The sequence below is a fragment of the Papilio machaon genome, chromosome 16, assembly GCF_912999745.1.
Source record: "Papilio machaon chromosome 16, ilPapMach1.1, whole genome shotgun sequence".
In the NCBI taxonomy this organism is placed as follows: Eukaryota; Metazoa; Arthropoda; class Insecta; order Lepidoptera; family Papilionidae; genus Papilio; species Papilio machaon.
Genome location: NC_060001.1, coordinates 4,114,603 through 4,135,242, shown reverse-complemented (window position 1 = coordinate 4,135,242; position 20,640 = coordinate 4,114,603). Strand labels below are relative to the sequence as shown.

The 20,640-nt window shown below is 31.2% G+C and overlaps 1 protein-coding gene across 2 annotated transcripts in view; it reads right to left on the bottom strand.

Annotated features, from left to right (window-relative positions):
- The window catches only part of LOC106716792 (thrombospondin type-1 domain-containing protein 4), a 94,064-nt gene extending 73,963 nt beyond the window's left edge, over positions 1-20,101 (bottom strand). For both annotated transcript variants that reach the window (XM_014510400.2, XM_014510401.2), the window contains exons 1-2: positions 19,899-20,101; positions 5,544-5,746 (exon numbers count right to left, since the gene is read on the bottom strand). In XM_014510400.2, coding sequence (XP_014365886.2) covers positions 5,544-5,584 — 41 coding nt within the window. In that variant the 5' untranslated portion in view covers positions 5,585-5,746; positions 19,899-20,101. The remainder of the gene's footprint in view (positions 1-5,543; positions 5,747-19,898) is intronic.
- Positions 20,102-20,640: the final 539 nt, after the last annotated feature.

Below are 20,640 nucleotides of genomic sequence, written 5' to 3'. Positions count from 1 at the left end.
GCGACTCCGTCCGCGCGAAATAAAAAAATAATAATAGAAAACGGGGTAAATATTATCCTATGTCCTATTCCTGGTTCTAAGCTACCTGCCCACCAATTTTCAGTCAAATCGATTCAGCCGTTCTTGAGTTATAAATGGTGTAACTAACACGACTTTCTTTTATATATATAAGAAGATATGAATTTACATGGAATATGCTAAAAGTAAAAAGATCTCTACCATAATTAAATTGAGTCCTTAAGCGAAAAAAAAATTAGTGTTTGTCGGCGGTCCTCAATTACATCATTACAAACCAGAAAATGACTCAATTAGTAACGGAATACTAAACTAATATGACTACGAGATGCCCTTTCTCGTATGCTCCTAACATGGCTGTCATGACAGGCCAATAAACGCCAGAAAAGGGATTAACAGCGTTACATAGGTACTTACAAAAAGTGAATAAAAGCCGTGCATTCGAGAGCTGCGCTCACGGTGAATCCTTTGTGGTTATCAAACAACACTGCCGTTTACCAAATTAACAGTATTATGTTCTTCCAACGGGCATGATTCATACGGCATGTAACTATGCTGCCATTTATTTCGTAGTAAATCGTTTCAGATTCTATTTCGAAACGAAATAAAATTATTTAGAGTCTGTTGTTCTTGTCTTTCCATGTGCATTCAAAGAAGCGGTTTTTTTTTTAAATAAGATAAGGGGTAAACGAGCAGCAGGAACATGGAGGTGTTCAACGATGCCCGTGGACATCTACAAAACCAGTGGAACCGTAGATGCGTTGCCGGCCTTTTAGAAGATAATACGCACGCTTCTTGAAGGACCTTAAATCGTAATGGTTTGAAAATACCGCCGAGAACAAACCATTCGACAACGCGGCTGTGCGAGGCAGAACGTTTCGCGAAAACGGCACGGTTGTGGATTGCCAGACATCGAGATGGTGTGGATGTAACCTACTGATTTAAATTTCCTTCAAAACTATCGCAAAATACGATTAAAGAGAACACTTTCATTATCACAAAGTTTCTTAATCTGCATTTTGTTAACGGTGTTAAAATGAAACAGTTTTATTCCAATTCCTTTACACTATAAATTCTGCGCCTAACAGGGCTAAATATAACGAGTAATTGCTCGTACATATACCTATAAAATTTTATACGCGCACACAATTAAAGTTCGTAAAAAATTTGTATCGCTTTAAAATATGCATTTCTCTTTTATTTATAATCATAAATATTGATGATGAGTATTTTATTGGTGCGTTGATTTCATACGTAAATGAATAATCAGATGTCTGTTATAACACGAATATAATAATTTTATTAAGCTTTATACAGGGTGTCTTAATTAGCGCGTAAACTCGCGAAACTTTGCATAATAAAACTCATCATTAGACATTTTTCTCGAAAGAATTAGTCTTTTGTATAAGTTATGTCGTTATGATGCTCCGAAAGTTATAACTAAAGTGTCGGGAAAAGCATCCTGTAAATAAATTATCTTAGTTAAAAAATTGGTATATATTGTACACCATCATCCAAAAGGAATGTAAGACGATAAAATGCCGCACGGTGTCTGTCTTACGATCATTAATCAATTCTGAGCCTTTTATAATTATTATAATTAATAATTTTATCACCGATCCGATTGATGGCGCCTGCGTTTGCTTATATAATCTGAAAAGCGTGTTTTATTTAATAACCGCTTATTTAATAATGTTTACGTTTATTTTGAGTGTACCGATTAAAAAAACACATGTACATGTTTTACAACCGATTGTCGGTTGCTTACACTGCTTAATCTGACTTTCCACTGCCGAAACAATGTATAAAACTATTGTTGTCTCTACTTTTCAAAGAGTACGAAAGCGATGAGTATGTTCTGTTTATTTGGATGTTTCTACGACAAAAACCTACAGGACACGGGATATATAGCTTTCCACAGCTTTTCCTAATACATATATAGAGTATGAATTGTAGTAATATTTTTATAACTCACCATAAGTCATGCAAACGAAAATATAAAGTACTAAAAGCAAGTATCTGTAAACGATGCGGAACGAAAGTGTAAATGCAACGACACTTTCTTCCTCCTACTTGCTGCCATCTTTGATAGGCTTAGAAATACGAACGACAGGCGTGGAATTAATAATCGACGGAATAAACTGCCTTTGCAAAGATTTCGCTCATCTTACTAATATTGTAATTGCGAAAGTTTAGATGGATGGATGTTTGTTTGAAGGTATCTCCGTAACGGCTCCACGGATCTTGATGCTATTTGGCACAGATGTAGAAAATAGTTTGGAAGAACACATTGGCTATTAATTAAGTTTTTTTTTTTGATTTCGCGCGGAAGTAGTCACAATACAAATACAAATACTGTATACTTTATTGTGCACTATCATGGAGTTACAAAAAAATAAAGTACATCAGGATATTCACAAAAGGCGGTCTTATCGCTAAGCAGCGATCTCTGCCAGACAACCTTTGAGTAGAAATGAAGCTAAGTGAACCAAATCAGTAGGGCACACGAACAGTGTGAAAATAAAGTTACATTATTAGATGACCTATTTATAAAACACTAGCTTTTTCCCGCGACTCCGTCCGCGCGGAATAAAAAAAAAAAGAAAACGGGGAAAAAAATCCTATGTCCTATTCCTGGTTCTAAGCTACCCGCCCACCAATTTTCAGTCAAATCGATTCAGCCGTTCTTGAGTTATAAATAGTGTAACTAACACGACTTTCTTTTATATATATAGATGTACATAAAATAATTTAATTGTATATTTATAGCCGTATTGTACACGTTGTACACTTGTACATTTTTACAAAACGGTTAATATAGACCTAAACTACATAAACATTGTTTTAAAAATATCAGAAGCCAGTTTTAAATATACATAATCAACGAACATTGATTAATCGTTTATCGTGTAGGTCGATACTCAATTAGTAAGATCTTGACTTGGTATAGTCAAAATAAATTAAACCATTGACAATTATGCTAATGGCAGCCACTGCTCATTCTGACAGTTGGTCATAAAAGTAGCTCAGATTACGAACATTTGACCACTGAATAAATTATTATGAGAGAAACTCAAAACTAATGTCGGACATTATTAGTTCGTTTTAATTAATATAAAATGACCTATGGACGAAACTGATATACAGTCAAAATCTGTTATAACGACATCGAAGGGACTACTCATATTGAGTCGTAAAAACCGATAGTTGTTACAACCGGTGACAGGTATTAATAGGAAAGATATGTAATAACATTCAGCCAGGACCTTTGATTTTGGTCAATTTAACCGGTATGTTGTTCTAAACGATGTCGCAATAAACGGTTTTGACTATACTAAGTTACGACTTAATTCTCAAAAAAATATTATTACTCGGTTAAAATTATCCGTTCGCCTCCTTACATAATTATAATTAATTATTTTGCTACATTACTTAATCCACAGTGGTGATACTTGATACTATCAAACAAAAACAAGTCCTATAAATAAGGCAAAGACCAGTATTTTGACATTCTCAAAATGACCATTTCACTGACTAGTTGGGAAAGAGATAAGGTTTGTATCACTTGGCGACACAGAATCCGCCGGTCTCTAGTCCAGATCTAGGGTTGTCAACTTTTAATAAACGTAGACCTGAACACTGTGTCTCGAAAAACAGACACTTGTCAACCTTATCTTCTTAGCGGCCCGACAAATGAAACAACGACATCTATTGAGTTGTTTCAAACAACTCACTCTGACTCGAAGAAACGAATATGCACCACTAGCTGTCGCCCGCGACTCCGTCTACGAGGAATTAAAAAAATAAATAATAAGTAGCATAAGTGCTCTTCCAGGTTATGTTCTAAATTTAAGCCAAATTTCATCTTGATCCATCGAGCCGTTCTAAAGATACCTACAAACAAACATCCATCCATCCATCCAATATTAGTAACATTAAAACCGGAAGAATTCGAGTCAAATCCGAAGAAGAGACAACCCTATCCAGATCGCCCACGGTCTCGCGAATGCTCCATTCATAAATATCGAACCACGCGTTTACGAAACTTGGAATCTTATAGAGCAATAATTGCTGTACCATTATGACAACATTATGTATTTAATTTATTGAAGTTTATTGGTCTAATACAGCTTTTATCGTTTTATGCTTATAACAGTTTTGTAAAACTAAATCGCTTTTATAGTTGGTTTCTAAAACCAAAATCCCTATACAAAACATAGCGTCATCACTCTTGTTATCTTTGACAAAACCGAAATAACAATAGGTAAAAAGAGCAATCGTACAGATTTTGGTCTCAAAAACCAACTATTAGTCTTATATCTTAAATTAAATCAACCGTATACCGACAGGAAAATACAAGCTAATATTGTAAATATACGTTATATGTTTTACGTGTCTGTGCGTAAAATATAAAAAATAAGTAGCATCTTTTCATGCGATATTTAATGATACACAATTTCACATGTGCTACCAGTGAAGACCTGTTTGTTAACTGGGAGTTACGAAGCATACTTATTTCACGTTCCATAATAAGTGGATGTATAAACGGACCTTAAAGTTACACTCAAGCCGTCATAAATATACCCATCGTTAAACTATTCAATTAAATCCCTAAGACGTACGAGTAATTAAGGTGTATCGATACATAGAACCTTATTCTACGTTTTCCAGTTAGAAAATAATGCTTATAAATTCAAGACTTCATAAACATTACTACTTTATTTCTTACTTATTATATTGTTATAAATTCGAATGTTTTGATGGATGCTTGTTAGAAGGTATCTACAGAATGGCTCAACGGATCTAGACTAAATTTGTCATAAATGTAGAATATAGCCTGGAAGAACACATAGGCTACTATTTTCTTTTTTGTTTCGCGCTCGAAGTTGCGGGCAACAGCTAGTTAAACATAAAAATGATCGACAATATTCAAATAATAATGCTAATTAAAATGCATCAAAACTAATTTATTCGATCCTTTTACAATTGCCTGCCAACTTTATAATGATGTTCCGTTGCTTTTGAATAAATCATAACATAAAACCTTTATTGTAACCGCTTTTAAGGTGTCAATCTGGATCTTAAACCACCGATATATACGATTTAACGATCATTTTAAAGCTGTGTTTACGATTACTTTATGGCTTTGTTTTATGTTTAGTGTCGGGGGTGCAAACAATAAAACCTAACAATTGATACAGTAGACGTACATGGATATATTTAATTTAATTGTATCGCAGTAAAAAAAAAAACACATCCACGATTTTCGTTTGTTTTTAAGCATCGATTGTGTGGTTACCTAAATGTTTTTAAATATAATGGCGGAAATGTTTTTGTAATTTTCTTTGCTGCTCTGGTTAATTATTTTATAAAAACATATCAAGCTGGTTTTTATTAACATGACATGTATATACTTTGGTATCTGCTTACCCTTTTAGGGATAAAGAGCTTTATATCAAACCACTTTAAACCATGAACATCTTGTTTAATAACGTTAAACAGAATCAAAGCACGCGCGGTATACTCACGTTGTGAATACGTAGAACAGAAGAGGCCCTTGAAGCGCCATATTTATGAAGATACTTTCACATACACTAGCGTATCACTTATGTTTTAATATGTAACACAACACTAAACTGATATTAATTACATGGATAAATGTCATTCAATTAAGTGATTCCTTCAATTGACATTTTCGTATCTTTGAATGATAACTCATCTTCTTGTGGATCTGAAAAGAAAAAAAAAATGGTAAATACGAAAGTCAAACAATAGTAGTAGAAATTGTATTAACGAGCAATGTTGTCTATGGTATCAATGAAGTCCTTTGGACACGACTCGAATGTTGTAAAACTTAGTGTAGCTGTAAAATTAAAATTCCAGATTTATTACACTTTGAAATTTTTTGTATTGAACATCAGATGAACTCTTTCACTTTGCTGTTGTTTGTGTTATATTTTTTTTTTTTTAAATAAAGAGACAAACGTGTGGCTGAAACATCTAAGTAATCATCGACGCCCATGGAAATGAAGATTCTAAGAAGTGTCCACAACACCAGAGGAACTGATGATGCATGGCTAAATACCATTGATATAATAAAATTGCACAATTCAGTTTCTTAAATCTTATTTCTTGCTAAAGTTTTAAAAAGTTCCGATAGACGCCAAACTTCTCCTTGATAAAGATTCCGATTTATAAAAATAAATCATGACCAATATGTTTATTTCTCAAATAAATAAATCATCTTCTGATATCGTGCGTACTCAAGGATAGTCTTTAGTTCGTTGCGACGCGTGTCGGCCGTCTGTATAGAAATAGAAAAAATCTACAGCTACCAATGATCGATCAATTTGTGATGTAAAATAAATAACTCAGTTCGTTAACGTGGGCCGTCTGATCTTACTGAACAACTCGGTTTCCCACACGTTCATAAAATATAACATCTTTTTTGAGAACACCTCAACAAACCAGATGGTTGTTTAGAAATATTTCGCAATGTTCGTATTATAATTAGATTAATTCTAAAATTGGATAGGCTCAACTAATTACTGATTTATTTTCGTTTTAGTTAGTTTTTTCTGTTGTTCGTTGTGTCGCTATGCACTTTTTTTTATTAAATCTTTGTTTTATTTAACTATAGTTTTCAATAGACAGCTTTGTGGTTTTTGTCCTGAAAATACATCTTTAAAATTAATTAATTAGTTTTTTTTCCTAGGTGATGATTGTTAGTAGCGGTTAAGCGCGCAACAAGTTAGCTAGTTTGTTTTCTATTTTCATTAAAAAATAAATCGATTTTTTATAAAGGTATTGACGTAGATTGTAATGGATTCAGAGTACAAAAGCTGCTGTAAAATCCATAGATAAGGCTAGTCACAGGAAATTATATTTAACGTTGACAATTCTATTACGTAAACTTTAATTTAGGTTTAGAATTGTATGAAGTCGAAGTCAGATCGTCGGCCTCTAGTAGCGTGTATGTAACGGTCATTTTATTTAAGTTGTTTTCAATAATCACGACCGTTGGCTATGAGTCACGCGTTTCGATACTTTTTTTTCCAAACGCTTTTAAACGTAAGTTTTTGCGAACGTTTATTTTATTATTTTGTGGTGAAATCATACTTTAACAACTTAACAACAGTTAACGCCTAATAAAATCACTTTGATATATAGGTATATAATTGGCAATAAAGATTATTCAAGTTTTAATCGGAGTTTAATTATTTTTTTTTTAATTGAAAAAATAAGACGTTCAAAAAAAAAGTTATACACTTTTTATTTAAAGGATTATAATCAAGTAATGAAAGGAATGTAAAAAATTGCACTGTTAAAATAGTTGTTTTTTAAATTTAATTCTATTACTGTTGCATTCAGCATTGAAAACTTTCACATTTTAAAAAGTATATGAAAAAGCTTACAAATTATAAATATTTTGACATTTGTGCAGAACTGTACTAAAGTTGTTTCTAACGGGCAGGTGAAAAGACAAGCACTAAGTTAATGGTATTCTGAACGATCTATTTCTGGCCGTTAGACACCTGATGTTAATCATTACCCTGAAACTAATTCCATTTTGAATGAAGACTTGTTGTTTCGTTTTCATCATTAACATTCTATATTTAAACAAACAGACACTGAAATACGGATTATGCAAGTCTAACTTACATATGAACTTAATATCAAATTCTTGCTATGCAATACATCGTTTTCACCGCTTCCATACCGCTGTACTAACATAAAAATCGTTTAAGTTAGAAAAACGATGTCGAATTAAGTTACATACTATGTTTTTAGAAAACAAATTTTTAATTAATTTTACGTATCACAATCTTTCTTTTAAATTGTAATCAAACTAGATGTCGCCCGCGACTCCGTCTGTACAGCATTAAAATATGTTATAAGTAGCCTCTGTATTCTTTCAGATTATTTTCTACATCAGTGCTAAATTTCATCGAGATTCGTTCAGCCGTGCTGGAGATACCTTCAAACAAACATCCATCTAAACATTCGCATTTAAAATATTAGTAAGATAACATTAAGTAACACAACAAGCAATCATTACTTAATCGAACACTAAACATCTATCTATATATATATATATATATATATATAATATATATAGAATAATATATTATTCTATATATATTATATATAGAAATATGTATAAGAATAATATATATATATATATATATATATATATATATATATTATTCTTATTATTCTTTTATATATATATATAAAAGAAAGTCGTGTTCGTTACACTATTTATAACTCAAGAACGGCTAAATCGATTTGACTGAAAATTGGTGGGCAGGTAGCTTAGAACCAGGAAACGGACATAGGATTATTTTTTACCCCGTTTTCTATTTTTTATTCCGCGCAGACGGAGTCACGGGTAAAAGCTAGTTGACAATAAATAAAATACGATTATTCATGTCATAATCACATTACTGTATTAATAAATTGAGTTTGATACGACTTTAATTTGCGGTTAGGTGTGTAATATCATATCACTACAGATGATGTCAAATTTTGAACATGTCAAATTATTTTATGTCAAATAAAAACTACATATAAGCCTGCGAGTGTACGGTAGCCAGTTAAATTAATTTTCAGAAATTATATTTTATTTTTCACGATTAAATTTAAAAAAAAGAAAAAATAAGGAATTATATAAGCTCTTAATTCATTAGAGTCTAAATAATACATTGATAATCTTGCATAATTATTTGAAAAATATATGTAAGTGTTTGTTATTTTAACCATTATATTTAGATATTTGGACAAATTAATAAAAAAATGTATTTTCTAAATAATCCAATCCAAAACAAATATATTATACATACATAGGAAGTACACATTATTTAACCAATCAATTATACTAATATTATAAATGCAAATGTTTAGATGGATGGATGGTTAGATGTTTATTTGAAGGTGTCTCCAAAACGACTACGGATCTCGATGAATTTTAGCATAGATGTAGAACATAGCTATTAATTACCTAATTTTTTTTAATTCCGCGCGGAAGAAGTCACGGGCGACAGCTAGTAATTACATAAAAACAAATTAACCCAAATTAAAATGACCATAAATCAAGAATAACTTGACTCAATAAATTAAAAGCCAAATATTTTTGCTACAAATATATTGACTTGTTAATCTTTAAAACGATCGCATTTCCAACTCAATTATTAAATGAATTATAGTGTAGTCCAGAAGTTTGACCTCCGCTCCTTGCGGCGTCCTAACAAATCAATACAACTGACGTTTCAATTTGTCTATTGACACGTTTTTAATCTTCATTGTCTATGCTTTCGGAAGCTCGTTCGGTACAAGTCTTAATAAATTTCTAACATACCATTATGTATGAACGTGATCTGTCGACGAACGGTATAACTATAAATCTTTTTGATGCTTTTATACTTTTCTTTTTGTTTCAAGTTTGATACGTGTAGCGCATCGTATTACAAAAATCAATCATGTAAACAAATTTACTTTACACCTCGACGTGGGACCATTACGTGGAGTAATTGACGTGGAACGTTTAAAGGAATGAAGAGTTGGTTTTAGATAACTTATATTTTTTTTATTGTATATTGAAATCAATGCTTACTTTTATTGATTGTGTTGATGGATGTAACTTTTTTATTTTTTCAATGCCAACTTTCCATTAGACTTTCGACAAGTTAATATACTAAATGTTACCTCTGAAGGTACATATATAATTTTTGTACGTTTGTTTTCTATACATATATACATTTATCCGACGTTCTTACGATGAAGGAAAACATCCTGCAATCTGCACATATCTGAGAAGAAACTCAAAGATATGTGTGAAGTCAACCAACCCGCATTGGGTCAGTGGTTGACTATGGCCTAGGTACCCCTAACTTGGGGAGGGTCCGAGCCAGTTAGTGGGGACATACCTTCTCAATTGAATATTTTAGCTGATATAATATCACGACCAAGAATTGTCAAAAAAAAAACGAAAAAAGTTATTCGTTATCTTCTAGCTAAGTTAAGTTAATTATAAACATAAAAAGCTTTAGTTAGTTTCATCTGAGGTTTATCATCAAATCTTGCTAATTAAATTTGTTCCATTTCCGGTTACCGACTGAGTTGAAATTACATGTATACTTGTGTAAATTTCGTGACAATGGAATATCATGTTGACTCGATGCTGATCTGATGATGAAGTTGAAAGTTAAGCCATAGGAACTTCCTAATGAAACGACATAACCTCATTGAATTTAGACTCGTCTTCTTTTAATTAACAAGAACATAATATTATTTTTTTACTCAAGATTGTTGTTTTATAATTTAAGGTAACTCGTGATTAATCTATCTTAAATTGTTTAATTGAATTAGTGTTTAAAATTTGTGTTTAACTATTTTCACAACAGGCAACCCTGACCCGTCAGAAAAATGATGTCGAATACTGTTACAACAATTGTCTAAGTAGTGTTCAGTTTGTACAGCAACAACTGGACAAACACGACACCGCCATGAACCAAATTACATTCTAAATAAAAGACTTAATTAAAATGCATAAGACCGTATTCTCATAAAAGTTTCGTGGACAGTTTCTATGTCTATAGTAATAAAATGCATGAGAAACAATGATGAGTCTATTCTGATTCTGATTTTGAAAATGAAGAGTTTCTCAATTCAGTTAAAATTATTTTACATACATTAACAAAACAAAACATAGAAAACATAATCATTCAAGACCAAGAAATCATAGTCAAGATAGCGTTACTCTTTTATTCATCAGTTTAAATGAAGAACACAAATAACAAGGAAATGTTTATGCATGTACGTGTCTTCAAAAAGCCTATCTTATCAATATATCATCATGCATATGTATAAGAATGTAAGTACAGAACTGCATATAAATACCACAAACATCCATGACCCAGCGCGAGCTATTGTTATGTATTTAAATATCGGTCTCGTAACTATATTCGGACAAAAAGCCTTGCTACACAAACAGGGACAACTGTGTCGTCACTTATTACGTCATCACAGTATACAATAAAAAGAGTTCCATTATTCTGTTTACTTAAAAGGTAACTGAAATTCGTATGGATTGAATAATGTAAGAATATTAAAGTATTGTGGAAAACAAAATTCTTCTGTCTGATGCAATTATTATCTTAACTAGTACTAGATGACGCTAGTTGAAACTGTAGCTTTACAATGCAAATAAGGATCTATGAAGATATATCACATATCGTCTTCGTAGTACTAGTACAGTCACTTTACAGAAGAAGAACTAGTCACGTTTTGTGATGTCTGTCTCTGTAACTTCGATTGGTTGTGCTCTATAAATCGTCTTACAAACTCCTGTGTCCTGTGAACTACGCAACTGCTGCTTATTAAGTGATCACATAGGGGGAACCCTGATGTGAAATTAGTATGATAATTGTTCACTAAGGAAATATTGAACTAACTATTAGACGACTTTAAAAGAGGCAGTAAGTTTGGACAGTTTCCATTTTCAAATTCAAATCCTTTCTCTTTCTATCTGTGTAACGCACCAATGAGAAAGCATATGCTTACAATCTACGTTTTAAAGACGATATAAACAAATGAAATCAAAATAAAATGATTCATGTGTTTACGTTATCTGTGCCCGATTAGGTTACATTGCGTAATTGTTATCTCCGCTGTGTACAGTCTCCTTTGGCGAGCGGAGATTACGACACCTTGTTAATAGTTTTATCTTAACAGTTAATATTTAATTGTGTGAATATTTAAATGAAATTAAATGCAACATGTTTCGTGACATATGCATAGGCAGTGTAATTTTGATTCATAAAAAATTTAACTGGTTGTGAATTATTCTGTTTAAATATGTTTTTACTAAAAACATTCGCAAAACGAGTAAATTAATTAACTTCAACTTTATACTTAAGTACACAGATGCCAGGTATTTTAGAAGCAAGCATCTGTATTTTTAATACATCAAAAATAATTACATTTCTCTATAATCTTAATGAAAATAGAGAAATATAAGTATTTATTACCCGGTGCTGTTGCGGAACGCCATTTTATCTTTCGTTAAAATATAAATTGAGAAGCATTCCTTCTATTAATTATAGTAAATTTATTATCCACTGATTTAGTAATGAACATTAAAACCGTCTATATTAGAGTCATTGTCCTAAAAAAATTATTGAAGAAATATCGATCTTTCGAATTAAATATGCAAAATTTATATAGATACTGATGTGTATGTGTTTTTTACTACCGTTTTACAATACGGGCATATCGATTTACAACATTACGTATACTAATATACAAAGTTTTAACGTTGTCCGTTCTTACTATGGATTTTCTTCGTAGAAACACACAAAAACAAAACAGTGACAACATGTTTAAATTCAGAAAAGTAATCCACTTCATACGGTGGCAAATTAAAAATATAAATATTTTCATGCGCGGAAAAATAAATATTTTAATTCAATCAAAAAAAAATAGAGAAACTACTACTACTATATAACAAATAATCTTTTATAAGCAATATAAAAAATATATATGTATTAACATTTATATTTGCAAGACAGTAATTAGTCACTGATTTATTCGATCAGAGAACCTTTGCACTGTTATTTAGCCGCCATTAAAAGTTTATAAAAACTATTTGGCTACCAATATTTCTGTAGAATTAAAATCCTATCATTATAAAAATTCTTCGCATATTATTAAAGTAAATACGTATTAAATTTATGATCATCAGCATCATCATCATCAGCTCACTGTACGTTACTATACTCTTCATAGATATATACTCTATTGTCTAACATGTATGCTCTATCGACCTATTTGAAATCACTTCCTTCTTACGCATACTCTTATACACATAATTTGAACCATTTGTTTTTTATTTATCAATGAACGTAGTTACGTAATAAATACGATATTCATTAACTAGACGATGTTGTGACATGGATCTGACTTCGTAGTGTGAGACCGACAACATTAAAAAACGTTTAAAAATAATTTGCTGTGATAAGCACGCTTAATTGGGTTATCATAGACGCTCTTACTTATTTCATGACAAAATCCATAGGACAGCATGGAACATAAGATACGAGTGCGCGTACTGAGTTTTAACACTGAAAAATATTTTAATGTAATGTATAAAAATATTTAATCTCAAATTTGAAATGTGATAGAGTCCGCAGCAGTAATTATTCATTCAGTTTACATTTTGTTGTCTGATTATAAACTGACGAAACGAAGATTACATCTTTTCTGTTAATCAATTTTCTTACAAATCAACAGCTGTTTGATTTGTGGGAAAATTTATATAACCTTGTACTGACTAGACATTACAAGACAAACTGCTACCAACAGATCGACATTTTTCTTTACCATCTGTAAATGTGTCAATGACAAAAAAAAAATAGCCGACTTCAAAAAAAACAATCTGAAACAAAATGCACTCAAAAGTAACATAAAAAAACAATTTCAAACAAAATGCATTCAAAAGTACCATAAAAAACAATCTCAAACAAAATTCACTAAAAAGAAACAAAATAATGACATGAAAACTTATTTCTTTCTTTCTTCTCTCTTTCAAAAACCCTCTAAACTCTAAAGAAAGTTCTCTTCTTTCTTGTAACATGTCTATATTGTATAATTATTATTGTTATTTCGCAGTCGGTGTCGGCCGAAGTAAGTATAATATTATACATTTTATGTCCCTACTTAGGCCGAAACCGACTCCAAAATAACAATAATTATACAATATAGACATGTTACAAGAAAGAAGAGAACTTTCTTTAGAGTTTAGAGGGTTTTTGAAAGAGAGAAGAAAGAAAGAAATAAGTTTTCATGTCATTATTTTGTTTCTTTTTAGTGAATTTTGTTTGAGATTGTTTTTTATGGTACTTTTGAATGCATTTTGTTTGAAATTGTTTTTTTATGTTACTTTTGAGTGCATTTTGTTTCAGATTGTTTTTTTTGAAGTCGGCTATTTTTTTTTCTTAAAATTTTTGTTTTATTTCACAATTTTTAGTGAATTTGAAGTTCAATTACAAATTTCCTTAATACGCATGAGGAAAGAAATAAGACAAATAAAGAAAAGGACTTTCCTATTTAATATGTGTGTACTCAAAAACTAATATACAATGCAGCAGATAACCACTATTCCTTTAAACAATGAACTAATTATCAAAATCGGTATACAAATTGAAAATTAACGAACTAATACATCGTAGCTTGCCTCTAATTTTGTCCAGCCGCGCGCCGCAGTAGCATTTTTCGAATGCGCGTAGTTTTTAATCATTTAATATCTTCCAAACTATTGATCAGAATTACATAGTTTAAAGGCTAATGTAATCTGCATTTAATACTCTAGCCATCAAACATATTTATTTGGATAAGGATTCATATCGAATATAATATAATAGCGCCGTAAGTTTACGACGCTGTTTTTCGTGTGCATTTTAATCGAAGTTTGTTCACAATAACATGGTTTTTGTGAGACATCCATCCATGATAGATATATGCTACCTGAGACTTTTATTTAGCAAATTTAAGGATCTATAATTACTCCATACATCATTTTAATGTAGGTCATATAGTTTGACCTACGTAAGCCCAGAAAGCAAATTTGTGCTATTCATTGTAACGCGATGTAGCATTTTTCGTTTCCGCGTAATTTTATTCTTACGATATCTCCTAAACTATTAGACAGAATGAAATAGTTTCAATTGCAAATATAATCTACATTAAATTCTCTTGATAATGAACATATTTATTTACATAAGGGTTAATACTGAACTTGAATAATAGCGTCGGAAATAGGGCATGAATTTAATTAATGTTTCGTAAAGAAAAAAATGGTTATTGTGAGAAAACTATAAAAGATAGATATATGCTATCGCGGACTTTTATTTAGCACATTTAAAGAGCTACAATTCGCCATACATCATTTTGATGTAGGTCTTATAGTTTAGCCTACGTAAGCGCTGAAAGCAAAAATGTCCCTAATTTCCGCAACAAATTTTGAAGCTATATTCAAATTCTACTATTCTTCTAGTTATTTAAAAAAAAAAACAAAAAAATGGGACCCACCTGCAAGCACTTCCTTTCGTTTAAAATAATTTTTATCAAAATCGGACCACCAGGGGCGGAGATTCGCGGTAACACACATAAAAAAAAAAAAAAAAAAAAATTCAGTCGAATTGATAACCTCCTTCTTTTTGAAGTCGGCTAAAAATAAATGTTCATTGCAGCTGCTAATTACTGACAAGTAAATGTCGTTAGAATCGTTTTAGACCAATGGTCCAATAGTTCGTTATACCATGCCATGGTTTCTGTTTCAAATTTCAAATGTTTTTTTTGCTGTCAAAAATGTAATTAATGCAATTATTTTGTAAAATAAATAACCTTCACCGTGAAATTAGAAAGGAATCAAAAGAATGCCCATATATTTTAATTAATTACTAATTAATTGATTATAAATAGAAAATATATATCTAAATAAAATATTTAAAATTCCTCAAAAACAAATCTTAATAACATATACGATATAATTATCTATATGTTAATTACGAGATAAAACCATACTTTAGTTATAGGTATGCCAAACCAGACTCATGTTTATTATCTTAATGAATTAATCAATACTCTCAGTACATATTAAGATATACAATTATTAACACATTTATAATTGATGCTAGAATAAATTATAGAACAAAATAAAAAAATTCCGTACAAAAATATTCCCCACTTTTATGACGGATACATATTATCAATAAATATTTATAATATTTTCATTAACCAACCTAACCTTACAACAGGTAAACCCTACAGCCTAACAGGTAGACGTCAGCAACAATAACATCTATTTGCACGAATGGGTCGGCTCCCCCGGTGCAATACCTCGACCACAACAAAGACAGACATGAAATGAAACTAATTCGTTTCACCTGATCAGTGTACGAGACGGAGGCCTAATTATAGTCCCATATCTCTTTCCATTTATTATAAAGAAAGAATGTTAAAGGGAAGTGGATTTGACGAAGGAGTGTACGCATAGAGAGGAGAAATTCTTCTTCTTCAGTGCGTGTCCTGCTCCGTCGATTAAAGGTAGGCAAACGCATTTTTGATTCCGGATATCTATGAACAGTGGTCGCTTTGCTATTTCTGGTAGCCGCTTGCTGCTTTGCCTTATGTTATAAAAAAAGAACAAAATTTCAAATTCCTTTAAAATAGAGAAGAATGGCAAAAAGGAGAGTAAAGATATTATATCCTTACTAAATCAAACTGCAGGGATACAGAACCATACACTGTTTTTTTTTTTTGTAATTATGGCGATGGAAAATTTTTGTCGTAAGAATTATGAGCGTCAAAGTAAGATGTTATAGTTTATGTCTTCTTTCACGATGTTTATCCGCCAGTAAAACTCAGGAAATTTTATAAAATATACTTTATGACACAATAAATAATATTGAGCGCTCCATAGTCATTTAGTTAAGTGATACTATTTACAATAAATATGTCTTTTCTTTCTTTGACGACATTAAATGTCTTTTTCGAATCAAAGAAAATTGTTCGAAGGTCAGAAATAATATAATTTTAATTTTATTACAATTAAGATATGATATCTAATCTAATAAACGTAATTATTTCTATTTTTAACCTATTTATAAATGTTCAGTTTTTTTTTTTACTGAAATGATAGTACGCAAAATTAGCAGTATAAAAATTTACAAATCTCGGTTTTCTAATAAGGACACCCTGTTGCTATGTTATTACTTACTCCAGCTATAATATTAAAAACAGAACTCACTTTATAGTCGTAAAAACAATTTCTCTATAACGATATAATACTTCACATAAAAGTATGGACAAAAGGTAGAACACGAGTAACAAGTCATTACGCGTGTTAATGTTCGTATTGCGCATTCCTGAAATACTTCCTGTGGCGTAACAGCTTGCCCTTCGTTGCGAACCAGCGTCATACAGCTTATCGACATCAGAGCTGCGACCCACTTCCGAGGGGCCAATAGAAAAATAACACGATCGAATCCACTAAACCAGTGCTCGTTATTCAGAGTTACTCTTTGCAGTTTCGTTAAAAAACCAAATCTTCTTTAAAAAGGTTGTTTTTTAGATTCGATTGTGAGTTTTTAATGGTATCTCTTAGGGAAGATTTCTTGTACTACAAGTCTACATTAAGGACCTTCTTAAGTCACCGTTATGTCATGCGACAGTGCTGACTTTTGCATTCTGACCAGGATTAGGAAAACAAAACACTCCCTGGAATAGGACAATGTTAAAGTAGTTCTCAATTTTTGCTTCAACTCCTGTTCAGCACATACGAAGTTTACTGTAGTATCTTAATTAGTGTAATCTAATGTTTTAACACGATGATTATCGACGACTCGCCTAGCTAGTCCAAAGAAATCCAGTAAAATGAATACTTTATAAAAAAAAATATAGTAAAAATCGATGGCACGTATTAAAAGATTACAAAATCTGCTACGGGTTGCTCTGGATGAATACACCATAAAAACATTGATAATTGTTATCTAACTGAATTCAAGGATAACAAAACATGATAAAGAATTGTCCGGAGATCGTTAATAATTTGAAACGCCATTAATATTCACGGTGATTTACTTAGGACAATACTAGCGTGTTTGATTACGGCCGCGGTATGCGGCAGATGCTATCTATAACAGACAGCCACACTGTAATTACACTCCCACCGCACGACAATGTATCAGCGTTTAAGATTAACCAATATAATAGCCTTAATGACACTCTGACCGAATTACGCGAATATTACACGCAAAGTATCACAGGTTTAACCGAATTACATGAAAATGTTACCCGCAAAGTACCGCAAATTAATCTCTCCCCACATCTTTAGTTTCCTTGATATTTTTCTTGCCACTGGAATTTTGTTACATTGTCTTAAGATTTTGGTATGGGGTTAAATAAGAAAAGAATAGATATATTTTTTTTATTTGTTATTCAACATATTATTTAAGGAACATTTTTAAAAGCCTCAAGACATATGTATTGGCTTTGACGATTATAAAATTTAAAAATCTTTTTTTTCAATAAAGTATAATCACTATTAATTTAATAAAAGTGTAATATTTAAATTATCATTATTAATTAATACATTGATAGTAACAGAATTAAATGTTCAAAGAAAAACTAAGTCCATTGAGCAAAACTAAACGCGTGACTTGATACTTATGTAATGAGTTTAAGAGTTCAACGATCTTTTACAACCGCCGTTTGATTTTATTTGATTTCATATTGTATCGATAACTATTATTCCTTTTAGTAGATATTTTTAAAAAGTATATGATATTAATTGAATTACTATATTATTAATACGACTATAAAATGTTGTCATTAAGTTGTTTTAGTAATAAATATAAAATAAATAAGGTTTTTATTGTTTCAAGTTGATCAAAGTACAGAAACACTTAAGAAAGTATGGATGAATTGCATGAAAGAGGACATGTGTAAGAAGGGAGTGAATTCAGATATGACTTGTGATAAAGATGGAAGCTCTTGTGCCTACTGAGAGTCGGAACAATATGTATTTCAGGTTTATGATTATAATTTTATTTAAAGATGTTTAATGAAAATTCTTTAATGAAGAAATCTTAATAAAAATACAATAGAAGTATAACTAAAAAAAGAATAATCAGTAACTTTACTAACTTCTTAGAATAATCATCATCATTAGTTCACTATATGTCCCCAACTAAGGGCTCGAAGCCAACCCTAAGTTAGGGGTGACTAAGCCATAATCAACCACGCTGGCCCAGTACGGGTTGGTTGACTTCACACATATCATTGAATTTCTTCTCATGTATGTGCAGGCAGGATAAATGTACATATGTAAATCGAAAATCGAAAAATACATTGGTACATAGATTATTACATACATTCGAACCCAGGACCTACAGATTGTAAGTCAAGTGCTTAACCCCTGATCCACCGACGCTTTAATAAGTCTTTTAATACCCAGATTTTTTTTTTAGATCAATAGTGTATTATTACTAAGAAAATATACTAGGTCCAATGTCCAGGACTATAATACTAATATTTAAAAAACCAACCGTTGTCAATCTATATCTTGAGGAGCAAAAACACTTGTCAAAAACACATATGAAGAGATAAGCCACGATATGTATTGCATATATTAATATTAATTGAAAGCCTTTTAATAATCATACTTATTAATTCAATATCGAACTGGCATATTATACAACATAACAGTCAACTTAAAAAAAAAAACTCGTCGAATTGTATATTCACAATGTACAATTCGACAATGTTGCAGTTTCTTTTTTAACTGGGAAGTTTCTTTTTTTATGTCATACGTGCTGTAAATGGCTTTATGATAATTGATTATGTGCCAGCGTGAAAACATAATTGACATGAACATCATTTACCTGAGAGAGATCTGTTACCACCAGAGCGGATTTAAATAAGTACTATAAAATCTACAGACAAATACTACTTTTTTTTAAAATTATTATGCAGATGCTCAAATCGCTAAAAAATAGAGTAAAGATTTACCGAGTGACGATATATTGTATTGCACAATAAATGACCTCAAAGTATTTTTTGTTTTTCGTTACAACATTTTATATTATTTACGAGTTACATTGTAAATAAAATTATGTTTTGTTAAATTAGATGAACATTATTCACAATATTAAAATGGGTTGAACTAGTTTCGTCAATATTTAAATTTGATTGGGCAAGGGTTAAGGTTGAATAATCGATGTTTGTGTCCGGTTTATACAAGAATTAAAAAATATATGTAAGTGAATGAATTGTCAATTTTTATCTGTGTTTATTTAGAATTGTAATTTATCCTTAATACTAACCTTTTAATTCTCGGATCACAGGATAATCATTCACAATCTAATCACAAACTAGAAAATGTTTAAATTATTGTAACCATAGAAAATTGTGTTAAAAAACTTATGAAAAAGTTCTTGTCTTTGAAGTTTGGTATCGTGTTTAATTACGAAGTGCGAACCGCGTGGAGAGCGCGTCGGAAAACTATACGGCACGTGTGTACTCCGCCGCGTCGTGTAATCGACTATATGGAGCTATGAACCCGCGCCGGCACCAACTTTTAACTAGAATTTTACAATAGTATATGTTTCTTTTATGCTTGTGCTCCAATTTCAAGTGTACTTGCGCAAAAAAGTAGCCACCTCTGATGCTTTGTTGATCTCATTCAATACGTTCGAATATTTCAAAGATTGAACCATTTCTTTCTGCGAATTCGCACACGATCGGAACAAATCGCCTTATGTCTATCCGTCGTGGACTTTAAACTTTTTACTAACCTTCGTCTAGTTCACGTTTGTATTGAAACGAGGAAACTAGTTTTTTTTATATGTTTAAATCGGGTATCGCGTAATTTCTAATAGCGAAGTGGAACAGATTCGAATGATTGAAGTTTTTCATTTCCCTTTCATCTGTCAACGTCGCACACCATTTCCGAACGAGCGAACTGATTGCAACCAGAAAGTTTCTTATTGAATATTATAATACATGTTGACATGTTTTTAAAACTTCATTCGTTTGATTACCTGCTCGAATTAACTTTGTCGTCTA